The sequence below is a fragment of the Aethalodelphis obliquidens genome, unplaced genomic scaffold (assembly GCF_003676395.1).
Source record: "Aethalodelphis obliquidens isolate GAN/ISIS:26980383/991018 unplaced genomic scaffold, ASM367639v1 scaffold80, whole genome shotgun sequence".
Taxonomy (NCBI): Eukaryota; Metazoa; Chordata; class Mammalia; order Artiodactyla; family Delphinidae; genus Aethalodelphis; species Aethalodelphis obliquidens.
Genome location: NW_020838024.1, coordinates 4,222,221 through 4,236,207, shown reverse-complemented (window position 1 = coordinate 4,236,207; position 13,987 = coordinate 4,222,221). Strand labels below are relative to the sequence as shown.

Genomic DNA, 13,987 nt, shown 5'->3' with positions numbered 1-13,987 from the left:
TATTCCCTTCCGGGTGAAGATGGCTAAGCAAAGAAAGAAAAGGATGCCTTCAAACATGACTCTTGGGTATATATTTCAGCAGAAATGTTTCACTGCAGTTTCGGGCATCTGTATGGGAGCAGTGTTTTTTCTCTACACATACTTATAGAAACTGAGCCTTTAATGTATCAATAATTGTTTCTTCTTGAGAAGACCCCCCTCCCTTGTGTTCCAGCTCAAGCAGTTGTTCACTAGAGATCAGTAGCAAAGACCCCCGAGTTTCAGGAAATAGAACAGACTTGTTCTTCACCTTGAAGCAAAAGGGAGATTGGGAAAGGCACTCGGTCAGGACTTGCTGCAGCTCAGTGGAAAAGGATCTGTTACTAATGCACACACACCCCATCTCTCCACACTGTTATTTGAAACTGAATACCTCAGGCTTTGGGGAACACACTGGCCGTGGATTGCTGAGTCTCCCTGTGATTGTCACTTGGGGGCCACAGAGCCAAGTCCTATGGGAAGGGGGCTCCAGGGCTACTGCAGTAGCACACATTTGTGCAAATTGCAAGAGGGGGCAATTGCAGGGGAGGCAGATGAAATTTTAACAGATGCCCCCTCCAGACAGATGAATTTTAAAAAGCACCGCATCTAAGTAGACAAATTACAAAAAGATGCTCCTCTTCGAGCACAAGGATTATAAAAATACCCCTTTTCCTCCTGGAGCCAGGACATGGTTCGGCTGGCAGAGCCTGAGATGGATGTCAGCCCCAACTGGTCCCCTGGATGGGGTACCTTTGTAGGGTTTGTAACGCAAAAACTGCCCAGTGGGACCCAGCACCTTTAGGTTGGGCATCCCTCTGAAGAAAGTAGATATTCCTTGAAAGGAACTCCTGGAAAGAAGAACTAGAAACAAAGATGGGCCTCAGGCTAGGGAAATTTCATCCTTTCCCAGCAGCCTCATGATTGGACCCAGGCCTCCGGAGAGAACTACGTTTAGGGGCATCCCTTACACTGGAGATTGCTGTAGGGTGATTCATGCTACATGATGAAAGCCCAAGTGCTTGGTTAGAGATGCTCTTGAAGTTCAGCCTAGGCTCTAAGCACAGCCAAGGTGACTGGCAGTTTTAGGTTATTATTTGTGTCGTACTTCTCTTCCTTTTACATGCAAACCTTCAAAGAAATCTTGCTGAAAATTATAGTTTGGACTCTGATGTGTTTTACAGAACAAAGAAAAGGCCTGAATGAGATGCAGAAGAGAATAGCAAAGTTGATTGCGGTGTCCCCTTGCCAAAGTCAACATGATGGTGGCAGTCACCATGCTTGTAGAGTGATAGACCCAGGAGGATCTTGTAGCAGAGGTAACATCACCCAGCCATGATGGGGAGCCAGCACCCTGGGAACCCATCAGAAGTGGCTCAGGGAACATTTAAGCAGACTGCATTCTGGAGTTCAACAGATGGCATTCAAGCCATTGCTCGGGTAGCTGAGGAATTATAATCTCATTGTGAAGCCACAGACTGGGAGGGTCTACAGAAACTTGGAGCAGTATAAAGGCTAAATACTGAAATATGCACATCCATTCAACCACTATTTACTGAGTGTTTATTATGAAACATAGCTTAACATGTGCAAACAAGACAGGGTGAGAGGAAGAAAAGTTAAGCAAAAAAGAGAAGAAAATATCAGGTATTGTAGGTTTTTTAAAAAATAAAATAGGCAATGCGATAGAATACCGGAGGAGTGTAGACTTTGTGTAGTCAGGGAATACCACAAGCTGGGATCTGAAAGACAGAAGAAGAAGAAGGAGCAGCTATGTAGAAATCCGAGGGAAGAGTGTTGTAGGCAGAAGAAACCGTCCATGCAAAGACAATGAAGCCAGAGTGTGCCTGATACTTTGAAAAACAGAGAGAAGGTCAGTGTGGCTAGAGGACTCTGCAGGAGGGCAACATGGTGGGAGAGGGGTGCAGGGAGGTGGGCCCCCCAGATCAGAGGGAGCTTTGGAAGCCAGGGCAAGTTATTTGGATTTTCTTGAGGGAGGGAGGACCAAGCATCGTGGACTTAAAACCAGTAGAAGATTTTAAGCAGAAGAATGCACTGCTCTATAAATGTGTTTAGAAGTCCAGTCTTGTCACTCTGCGAGTAATAGCTTGTAGGGAGTTAAGGGAAGAAGCAGAGGAGCCACTTGGGAGGTCGATGCAATGGTCCAGAGGAGAGAGAATGGTGACTAGGACTAGGGCACGGTTTCTCAGCCTCGGAACAATTGACATTTTGGACCATATAATCCTTTGTTGTGGGGCTGTTTTGTGCATTATAGGAAGTTTAGTAGCATCCTTGGCCTCACTAGATGCCAGACGCAATCCTCCCCTCCCCCAGTGGTGACAACCCAAAATGTCTCCAGACATTGCCAAATGTCACTTGGCGGGCACAACCAGCCCTGCTGAGAATTTCTGGACTAGGGGGTTAGCTGTGGAAGTGACAAGAGTGGTAAATTCTGAATATATTGATATTTTGAAGGAAGAGCTGATAGGACTTGCTGATAAGAATAGATAGAGAGTGTGAGAAAAAGAGATGAGTCAATGATAGAATAATTCCATGGGTTTTTGACCTGGGCAACAGGGAAAATGGAGTTACCACGTACAGCAATGGGGAAGAGTGTGGGAGCAGGGAACTGAGGGTGTTGCTTTGAACATCTTAAATTTGAGATTCCTGTTAGGCATGTGGAAATGGCAGATAGACAGTTGAAGTTCCAAGAAATGTCAGAGTTAGATATACAAATGTAGTAGTTAGTCACATACATATACAGAGATAGAGATAGAGGATATAGATGATAGATAGACAAATAATTAGATGATTAGATTGATAGATATAATGATGATAGATAGACAGATAGATTGCAAAGGGCATGTTGGAATGAAAACAGTCACTAAAAAGCAGGTTCTTGCCACAACTTTCCAGATAGGTTGCACATTTAAAAGCTTGTAAAAAGGCAGTCAAATTAAAAGGGCACTGAAGTCCTTCAGACTGAAAAGAAATCATAGATCATACTACTGGGGCATAGAAACTTATGTTACACCAGGACACTCTTCTCCAAGCATGCCCTAAATCGACGAGCCAAATCTCACCTATGAATAAAATGTGGTCAGCCCCATCTTTCCATGATGGGGAGACAGTGAGGCTCAGCACAGAAGAAATTGCTATCATTCTACCAGACTAATTTAGAATCAGGAAACTTTCCAAAACAGAATATTGCAAGAATTAATATGACCAAACAAACCAGGGGAACAAATTTGCAAAAATGGTTCACTATTTTTTTTTCCCAAATAAATTATCTGACCCAGAGGGGAAAAAAAGGCAACTGTTGGAGTCTATTTAAGGGACTCATTCTCTACCCACACTAACTACCCTATGGGTGGGGTAGGTCTGATGCCCCACAAGGACAGCCCACCCAATGGGTGATATTATAAGGGTGATGAGCTGGAAGATTTCCTGTGAGAAATGCCATCAGAGTGGAATTTAGAATTCCTCCCCAGAAGGCTGTATAACTGTCACCTTGGGAAAGAGGGAGGACCAAGCATCGTGGACCTTTCAGTTCCACCAGTCAACCTAGATAGGTCTCATGGGCAGAATTGAAAGAGACCTACCATGTTCATGGATTAGAAGACTAATGTAGTAAATGTCAATTTCCCCAAATTAATATATAGGTTTAATATAATTCCTGTCAAAAAAAATCTCAGCAATTTTTTATTGTCAGATTATTCTAAAATTTATATGGAAAGGAAAAGAAGTTAGAATTACTAAAACAATTCTGAAAAAGAAGAATAAAATGGGAGCAATCAGTCTACTTGATTTCAATACTGATTTTAAAGCAATAGTAATGAAGACATAGGAATGAAAATTCTATTGGTAGACTAGAACATAAAACTCAGAAATAGACTCACAGAAATATGTCCAACTGATTTTTGACAAGTGCAGAAGCAATTCAATAGAGGGAAGGTAGCCTTTTAAAATATGGTGCTAGAGCAATCAGACATCCATAGGCAAAAAAAAAGAGAAGAAAAAGGAGGAAGGATGGAAGGGAGGGAGGGAGGGAGGAAGAAAGGGAATGAGCCTTTACCTAAGTCTCACACTTTAAACAAAAATTAACTCAAAAGAGAATGGAGGCAGGAAGGAAATGAGTGTGCCTAAAAGGACGACATGAGTGATTGTTTTGATGGTAATGTTGGGCATCTTGACTGTATCAATGTCAGATCCTGTCTATGATATTATATAGTAATTTTGCAAGATGTTACCACTGGGGGGGAAGGGGACCTCTCTGTATAGGTTCTTACAACGGCATATGAAACTACAACTATCTCAAGATAAAAAGTTTAACTCTAAAAAAACTAAAAATAACACCTTTTCAAAATTTTAATCCATAGTTGAGCTTGAAACAAGACAGGAAATCTCAATAGGCCCAAAGGGAAAGCGAAAGAGAGTTGAGTAGGAGTTGAAGTTGAATAACCCTGCTATTCAGATTAGGGGTCAGCCTTCAACTCCTCAGCAGGGCCTGGAATTGAGGCTAGGGTTTAGAATGGAGCCAAGAACTGTACTCACTTTAATAAAGACTGAGCTGAGAAATACTGTGCCTGACTGTGAGTAAAAATTAAAAATAATTTTTTACTGACTCAAGTATGCAGTCTAGATAGTGCATGCCTAGCCCAAGCCCCTTGGGGGAAGTGGGGTACTCCATGAAGAGGCAGAACCCCAATCCTGTATCACACGTAAGTGTGGAGTCTAACACCTTGCACTATCCTCCCAGTCCAGAAATCTAAACTGAAATACGAACGGCAAACTAGCCTGCAACACATCTTGTAGGGCCCTTGATAACAGCAAACCCAGCACCACCCCAGGGTTCTCACAGGTAACAACTCCCACTGCGGATGAATTCCGAATCTAATTGATTAAAGAATACAGTTTCTCTATCAAAGAACATAGAATAAAACAAATCAACTAAACTGTTCAAAAGAAACAAATTCCATAACTTCAAAGTGTATACAAGTGTTGAGGGGAAAAGATGGTGAAAATGGTGAAGATGACAGAGAGAAAGTTGCTGAGCCAACTTTCAGACAGGGACTGACCCGGTCTGAAAGCAGCTTCCAAGAGGATGGGTACCAGAGCCGTGTGAGAGGATATTAACTGGAGGAAGGAGGTCATCCCACATCTTGTCATGGGTGACCTTTCTTGGGTCTTCAGTTTGTAACCATCTGAGTCTTCTCCAAGGGAGACTAGATGAACCTCAAATTATAGAAAACTCCAAGAGAACACAGCCTCCAACATTAGGATGAGCCCATCTGAAGCAAAGAATATGCCAGCCCTGAGCCATATGAAAAAGAAGCAAATGTCCTGCTCCACACAAGAGGGTTTCCTGCCTCAGAAAGCCTTCCCCAATGCCACCTCTGTCCCTAGGAGTGCTGGGAGGCTTAGAGGCAGCATATCCTAAGCCTGCCATCCTGTGAATCTGAGTGTGGGGTCGTCCCTGGGTGAAAAGGAAAATAAATATCCCGGAGATCAGGCCCCAGACAACTGGCCAGGAGAAATCAGATGCAAGTTCAACCACTACCTTTTGACTAGAACCACTGTAGATGAGCACTGTGAAATGATGGCACGTGAGCAAATGAGCTTGAAGCCAGCCAACTTGTGTGCTCACAAAACGAACTCATTGGGCTTTCGGTGCCTTTTTTATAATCATCCATTAATTGTCCAATTATGTGTGAAAAGATCCAAAATAATCCCAGTGGACTGGTTCTCCTGGAGAAACATCATTCAGTGATTTAGATCTAAAACTTTCCATCATCTTGGCCACCACATAAGTCTATTGGTTCACATTCGTTTCTTTGTGCTCCTGTGCTTAGCACGAACCTGAAATCTGAACCTGAAAATGGCCACATGGTGGATCCTGCAGCTCTCTGGGGCCATTAGAAATTGCAAAGCTCCCAGTATTCTATTCCCAAGCCTGGAATAATGCTAAACAGTATGCAATTTCCCTTAGAGAAAACAAGATGGAAGTAGGGAGAAATTGAGGGCAATGGTCCTCAACCCTGGCTGCACGCTAGAATCACCTGGGGTGAGCGGCTACTTTAGAGCAATACTGGCTAATACTGCTAATTAATACCCACTCGCACTAATCCAGTGATTGGCAACACCTAATGCACATCGGAATCTCCTAGAGAGCTTTTAAAAATACTGATGCCTGGGCTCCACCCCCACTGACCAGTCAAATCAGAGCATCTGGAACATGGGGTTGTGGCATGGGTACTTTTTTAAAGCTCCTTAGGTACTACTATACAGCACAGGGAATAACTATTCAGTAACTTGTAATAACCTATAATGAAAAATAATCTGAAATATATATATATATATATATACGTATATATATATATAACTGAATCACTTTGCTGTATACCTGAAATAAACACAGTATTGTAAATCAACTATATGTCAATTAAAAAAAAAAGCCTTAGTTGATCTAATGTTCAGCCTGGGTTAAGAATGACTGCCCTAGTCCAGGCCTTTAGGGAGCATCAGAATCTCCTGAAGAGGTCATTAAATCAAAGGTTTCAAAGAAAGCAGTTAACAGACACCAAAAGTAGATTTGAGGCTCCCACGGAGGAGGGGAGATGGGAGGATTGGAGAGCGACTGCTAAGGGGTTTCTTCGGGGGCTAATGAGAATGTTCTAAAATCTATTGTGGTGAGGGCTGCACAACCCTGTGAACATATTTAAAGCCATTGGACTGTATACTTTAGGTGGGTAAATTGTATGTATGTGAATTACATCTCAGTAAAGCTGTTAAAACACACTCACATAGGTTTCTGCCCACCCCCAGAGATTCTGATGCACCGGTTCTGAAGTGGAGCCCATGAATTTGCCTTTTTAATGAAATCCCAGGTGATGTTGATTCTGTGAAGTCACAGACCAAACTGCTCTAGGCCACAGAAAGGCAATGGCATTTAAACTTCCTAGGATTTTATGAGCACGATAACGGTTTATGAATGGTTAATGGTAGTGACTATATGTGGGCTCCCCCATCAGTGTTCTCTGGAGCAGTGTGGCTTTTGCATGTTTGTTTTGTGGATCACTTCACTCCTATGTGCCTGTCCTTCTAGAACAAGGGCTCTTTCTTCTGTTACCCTAGTCGTAGAGGATCAGGTGACACTGATGCTTCCAGGGTTGTCTCATAGAAATGAAAGCAGAAATTGGAAAGGGAAAATGTGATATGAACCCAGAGGAAACCCAGAGGATTAGGACCATGGAGCCAGGAGATATCCCCTGGTTCAACCAAGCACTGTATGAGACCCTGGGAGAAGAAGAAAAGAATAGGGCATCTTTTTTTATTTTGTGTCATTTATGAAATGATAAATAGCTACATATGAAAATCTAGATTTACCAAAAAATGGCAAAGCAAGACTTTCTACTTATCGTACAAAACGATTCATCCCCAGAGGTCCTTCAGAACATTGAACTTTCTTGGTACCTATAAACTGATGTACAATGTTTTACATTAATTTTCCCACAGTTTTCAAGCAAAGCCAAACTAGACAGGTACAGGATAAACAGACTCTTAAATTATGAAGAGCAGGGTTCTTATCAAACTGGCAGTAAGGATGGGAGGATTTGAGATGAGCGCTTCCTGTAGGAATGTGAACGCCACTAGCGGGTTTGCCCAGCAAAACAACCCCGGTCAGACTTCCCTGGTGGCACAGTGGTTAAGAATCCACCTGCCAACGCAGGGGACACGGGTTTGAACCCTGGTCCAGGAAGATCCCACATGCCGCGGAGCAACTAAGCCAATGCGCCACAACTACTGACCCTGTGCTCTAGAGCCCACGAGGCACAACTACTGAGCCCACGTGCCACAACTACTGAAGCCCACATGCCTAGAACCCGTGCTCCACAACAAGAGAAGCCACCGCAATGAGAAGCCCACGCACCGCAACGAAGAGGAGCCCCTGCTCGTCACAACTAGAGAAAGCCCGTGTGCAGCAACAAAGACCCAATGCAGCCAGAAATAAACAAACAAACAAATAAATAAATAAATAAATTTATATTAAAAAAAAAAAAAGCCCAGGTACAGGTGCCAAGGCCGATGCCCAAGTCTCTGCCACAACTGTCCCCAGGACTCCGGAGGCTTTCCGCCTGCAGTCAGTCCCTAAGTACCCCTGGTTAGTGCTGGTACCTGCCCCCTACTCCAGCATGATGAAACCTCAACATAAGTCCTAGGCATTGTTCTCCAAGCAGCTGCCAGTGGGGCTGTCACTGTCGTCGCTGCTAGAAGTAAGGGGGAACAAAGGGCCCACTTTTTTTTTAAGGTTTAAATTTTGAAAAACAAGCTTGGTCACATTTTGAGAGGCAGCACAGAACAGTTGAAAGACTCGGGCTCAAATTAACAACAGCACAGTAAAGATATTCAACATCTCCAAACTGCATCATCTGTTAAAACACAGCTAAACTGGTGGCGGGGTGGGGGGACATTGTAGAGAGGACAGTGTATGTAAATCACATAATAAGCCACACGTTCCAGTGTCTGGCAGGTTATAAATAGAAATAATAATAATAGCAGCCAATCTTCATTATCTACTATTTACTAAATACTCTTCTAAGATTTATATATATATGAATTCATTTAATGCTCACAGTACTCTATTACAGGGGTCAGCAAACTTTTTCTGCAAAGACCAGATGGCAAATATCTGGGGCCTCGTGGCCCCATACGGTCTCTATCCTGACCACCCAGCTCTGCTCTTGCAGCTCAAAAGCAGCCGTAGACAATATAAACACATGGGCATATCTGTGTTTCAATAAAGTTTTATTTATAGAAACAAGAGGTGGTCCAGATTTGGCCTGTGGGCTGTAGTTTGCCAACCCCTGCTCTGTGAGTTGGGTGCTATCATTATCTCCACTTTACGGAGGAGAAAACAGAGGCACAAAGGAATCAACTGACAGCCCAAGGGCCCACATGAAATCTGATTATAAACTACCCGCAGTCAACAATTAGATCGTAGCAGCTGCTGCCATCACCATCCCATCTGTAAGCCTCGCACTCAGAAGGGGCTGGCCACCCAGTCAGTCACCAGCACGCTCAGAGCTGCCTCGGAGGTTGAAGACCCAACTCCGATCCCCTCCTCTCCTTGCCCTGATATTCCTGGTTGAAGTTCTTCCTGGACCCTCAATGACCATATTCCCCGTACCACCCAGACTGATTTTAATTTTATGCATTTTCTCCCCAGCCTGTTATGAAGCCCGGACCATGCACACCACAAGTGCTCAATTCCTATGCGTTAAATGCATCTACGAACCCACTGGCAGTGGGTGTGCAGACCACGACAGTCAGGGACTGAGCGCAGAGAAGTAAGGGGACTCACCAGTCCATGGCAGGCACTGAGGGCTGCAGTCCCAACTCTGGTGCCTTGCTGCAGAACTGTGCCCCTGAGATGGCAGGGGGGACCCGAGGAAGCCTCCATCTTCACATGGGAGAGGTTCCCATATCTCCTCTCCACGATGTAGCTTTTGGAAAGTAATCCCTGATTGACCGTCAAGTTAAAAAACAGGTCCTTCTCCTCATGAGAAATTCTATAGTACACCCGGTCCTCTGGGCCATCCAAATCTCTCTTCTTCCTGCTGCTGGTGACAGGATGGTGCAAGCCATAAGATAGAAAATTTCCGCTCGCGTCGACTCGGACAGGAGCCACCACGTGGTATTCTGGCAGGGCCTTGACAAAATGCTCTGGAAAAAAAGGAGATGCAGAATAAGCCTAAGAGATCCCTGCTGAGTCTGTGGCAAGACAAATACACCTTGTTTGGAACTTAGATTTTACCCTGTTGATTGCAAAATCCCACTGTTGAAGTGTAGAGATCGTTTCCACCATACAAACACCATCAATATCAAATTCCCCGAACAACACAAATTTACCTGGGACTGTCTCATAGATGACAGGTGGCTCTCTGAGCTGACACCAAGACATAGCTCTGGATGTCAGATGTTTTACTGGAGACAAACTAAGACAAGAATTAACTCATGAGGAATATGGTTAGGAAAGGGGCAAGATCATTATGACAAACAGGAACATTTCAGGTCTAGAGTTCGTTAATACAAATCACAGGGCTTCACATAAGGAGTGTAAATGCCTCTGGAATTTCCAGTTAAGTCATGTTGGAGGAAAACTGCAAAAGCGCAGTGAACCCATCATGTACACTCTGACAAACCTTGCACGGTTACAGCACAAGTGTTCTGTAATGTAGCAATGAGTACTTAAAAGAACTTGGGGGTTTCTTTTTTATTTTTATAAAATATACAACATAAAATGGTAAGGGAACGTACTAGGATCAGAGGCATGGGGTCAAAATATGAAAATTGCCACTTTAGAAATGCAAGACACACACACTTCTTCCTTGCTTCCACACACGAGAACACAGACACCTTTTGACTTCCTCAAATTGAAATCTCCACCACTGCCTCTTCATTCTCCTGTTTGAGAATAACAAGGAATCTAACTAGTAAGGAGTAAGCATCAGGCTCTGGATTACAGACTACTTAAAGCAAACCATTAACCACTTAAACGCAGATAAACGAATCTTTTGCTTCAGGCAAAAAAAAAAAAAAAAAGAGGGAGGGAAGGAAGGAAAGAAGAAAACAAAAGGGGAAGGAGAGGGAGAAGGAGAGAGAGAAAGAGGAAAAAAATTCTACTTTTTTCTACTTTTCTATTTCCACCTCCCAGCTGTACCTCTTGCACTTTGTAACTTGTGTTACTTTGTTCAAGTTACCTCCCCAACTACAATGTCTTTCACACTCTCTATCAAAATCTTATGTTTAACATAATCTTATGCTTATTTTTTAAAGTCCCAACTCAAATTCTCCCTCTTCTTTCTCCTAATGTCCTTGCTTAAAGTTCTTTCTCCCTCCCCTGAACCCCCATGTCCTTACTTTCTGTAGCTCCCAGAACAGCCCAATTTTACAAAGCCTTTTGTTTATTATATTATTTATTCCCAAACCCTTTAGAGGCCAGAATCTTGCACATCACAGGTACCCAATTCATTTGTGTGGATGTAGCAGTGAACACATTTGTAGCTGGCTAAACAAAAGAACTGGACTTGATAGGGTACAATTACAAAAGAGTTCTTTTCCAGACAACTGCCTTCAAACACACTTGTCGTTCATCTGTGCCTTGGATGAAATATAGGAGAGACAACATCAAAAAACAACCCAGTTAAAAAAACGGGCAGAGGACCTGAACAGACATTTTTCCAAAGGAGTCATACAGATGGCCAACAGGCACATTAAAAGATGCTCAACATCACTAATCATTGGGGAAATGCAAATCAAAACCACAATGAGATATTACCTCACACCTGTCAGAATGGCCATCATCAAAAAGACAACAAATAACAACTATTGGCGAGAATGTGGAGAAAAGGCAACCCTGGTACACTGTTGGGGGGAATGTAATGTAATGCTGCAGACCCTATGGGAAACAGTATGGCAGTTCCTCAAAAAACTAAAAATAGAACTACCATATGATCCAGCAATTCCACTTCTCGGTATTTCTCCAAAGAAAACAAAAGCACTAATTTGAAAACATATATGCACCCCAATGTTCATAGCAGCATTATTTACAACAGCCAAGATACGGAAGCAACATAAGCGTCTATCAATAGATGAATGGATAAGGAAGATGTGACGTATATATACAATGGAATATTACTCAGCCATAAAATATTACTAGGCATAAAAAAGAATGAAATCTCACATTTGTGACAACATGGATGAACCTAGAAGGTATAATGCTAAGTGAAATAAGAGAAAGATAAATACCGTATGATCTCACTTATATATGGTATCTAAAAACCAAAACAAATGAACAAACATAACAAAACAGAACAGACTCATAGATACAGAGAATAAACAGGTGGTTGCCAAAGGGGAAGGGGTAGGGGGATGAGTGAAATAGATGAGGGAGATTAAGAGGTACAAACTTCCAGTTACCAAATGAGTTATGGGGATGAAATATACAGTGTGGGGAATATAGTCAATAATACTGTCATGGGGAAACCTTCAAGATGACAGAGCAGTAAGACATGGAAATCACCTTCCTCCCCACAAATACATCAGAAATACATCTACATGTGGAACAACTCCTACAGAACACCTACTGAACGCTGGCAGAAGACCTCAGACTTCCCAAAAGGCAAGAAACTCCCCATGTACCTGGGTAGGGCAAAAGAAAAAACAGACAAAAGAATTGGGACGGGACCTGCACTTCTGGGAAGGAGCTGTGAAGGAGGAAAAGTTTCCAGACGCTAGGAAGCCCCTTCGAGGGTGGAAACTGTGGGGGTGGCGGAGGGAGGAAGCTTCAGAGCCATGGAGGACAGCGCAACAATGGGGGTGCAGAGGGCAAAGCAGAGAGATTCCCGCACAGAGGATCGGTGCTGATCAGAAGTCACCAGCCTGAGAGGCTTGTCTGCTCACCTGCCGGCATGGGCGGGGGCTGGGAGCTGAGGCTTGGGCTTCGGAGGCCAGATCCCAGGGAGAGGACTGGGGTTGGCTGTGTGAACACAGCCTGAAGGGGCTAGTGTGCCACGGCTAGCTGGGAGGAAGTCCGGGAAAAAGTCTGGAGCTGCCGAAGAGGCAACAGACCATTGTTTTAGGGTGTGCGAGGAGAGGGGATTCAGAGCACCGCCTAAACAAGCTCCAGAGACTGGCGCGATCTGTGGCTATCAGCGCAGACCCCAGAGACGGGCATGAAACGCTAAGGCTGCTGCTGAAGCCACCAAGAAGCCTGTGTGCAAGCATAGGTCACTGTCCGCACCTCCCCTCCTGGGAGCCTGTGCAGCTCGCCACTGCCAGGGTCCCATGATGCAGGGACAACCTCCCAGGGAGAACACACGGCACGCCTCAGGCTGTTGCGATGTCATGCTGGTCTCTGCTGCCACAGGCTCACCCCACATCCGTACCCCTCCCTCCCCCGGGCCTGAGTGAGCCAGAGCCCCCTAATCAGCTGCTTCGTTAACCCCATCCTGTCTGGTCGAAGAACAGACGCCCTCAGGTAATCTCCACAGTCAACTTGATGCACGCGGCATCTGTGTAATACCTGAATAGACAATGAAACATCCCAAAATTGAGGAGGTGGACTTTGGGAGCAACTGCAGACTTGGCGTTTGCTTTCTGCATCAGATTTGTTTCTGGATTTATGTTTCACTTAGTTTAGTATTTAGAGCTTATTATCATTGGTAGGTTTGTTTATTGATTAGGTTGCTCTCTTCCTTTTTTCTTTTTTAGTATAGATATATAATTTTTCCCCTTTTTCTCTTTTTCTGACTGTGTATGTGTAAGTTTCTTGGTGTGATTTTGTCTGTATAGCTTTGCTTTTACCATTTGTCCTAGGGTTCTGTCTGTCCTTTTTTTTTTTTTTTAAATATAGTTTCTATCGCTTATTCTCTTTGGTGGATTTGTTTTTTGGTTTGGTTGTTCTGTTCGTTCTTTACTTTTTTTTTGTTTATTACTTTAAAAATATTTTTTTAATTTTTAATAATTAAAAAAATTATTTTTTTCTTTCTTTCTTTCTTTCCTTCTCCTTTTTTTCTGAGCCGTGTGGCTAACAAAGTGTTGGTGTTCCAGCCGAGTGTCAAGCCTATGCCTCTGATGTGGGAGAGCTGAGTTCCAGACATTGGTCAACCAGAGACCTCCCGGATTCATGTAACATCAAACAGAAAAAGCTCTCCCAGACATGTCTATCTCAATGCTAAGACCCACCTCCACTCAACAACCAGCAAGCTACAGTGCTGGACACCCTAGCTAGACATGCCAAACAACTAGCAAGACAGGAACACAACACCACCCATTAGCAGAAAGGCTGCCTAAAATCATAATAAGGTCACAGACACCCCAAAACACCACCGAATGTGGTCCTGCAAGAAAGACAAGATCCAGCCTCATCCACCAGAGCACAGGCACCAGTCCCCTCCAACAGGAAGCC

At 43.7% G+C, this 13,987-nt stretch overlaps 1 protein-coding gene across 2 annotated transcripts in view; it reads right to left on the bottom strand.

Moving 5' to 3' along the window:
• The window catches only part of ADAMTS12 (ADAM metallopeptidase with thrombospondin type 1 motif 12), a 383,295-nt gene that overhangs the window by 354,493 nt on the left and 14,815 nt on the right, over window positions 1-13,987 (bottom strand). For both annotated transcript variants that reach the window (XM_027092637.1, XM_027092636.1), the window contains exon 2: window positions 9,380-9,741. In XM_027092637.1, coding sequence (XP_026948438.1) covers window positions 9,380-9,741 — 362 coding nt within the window. The remainder of the gene's footprint in view (window positions 1-9,379; window positions 9,742-13,987) is intronic.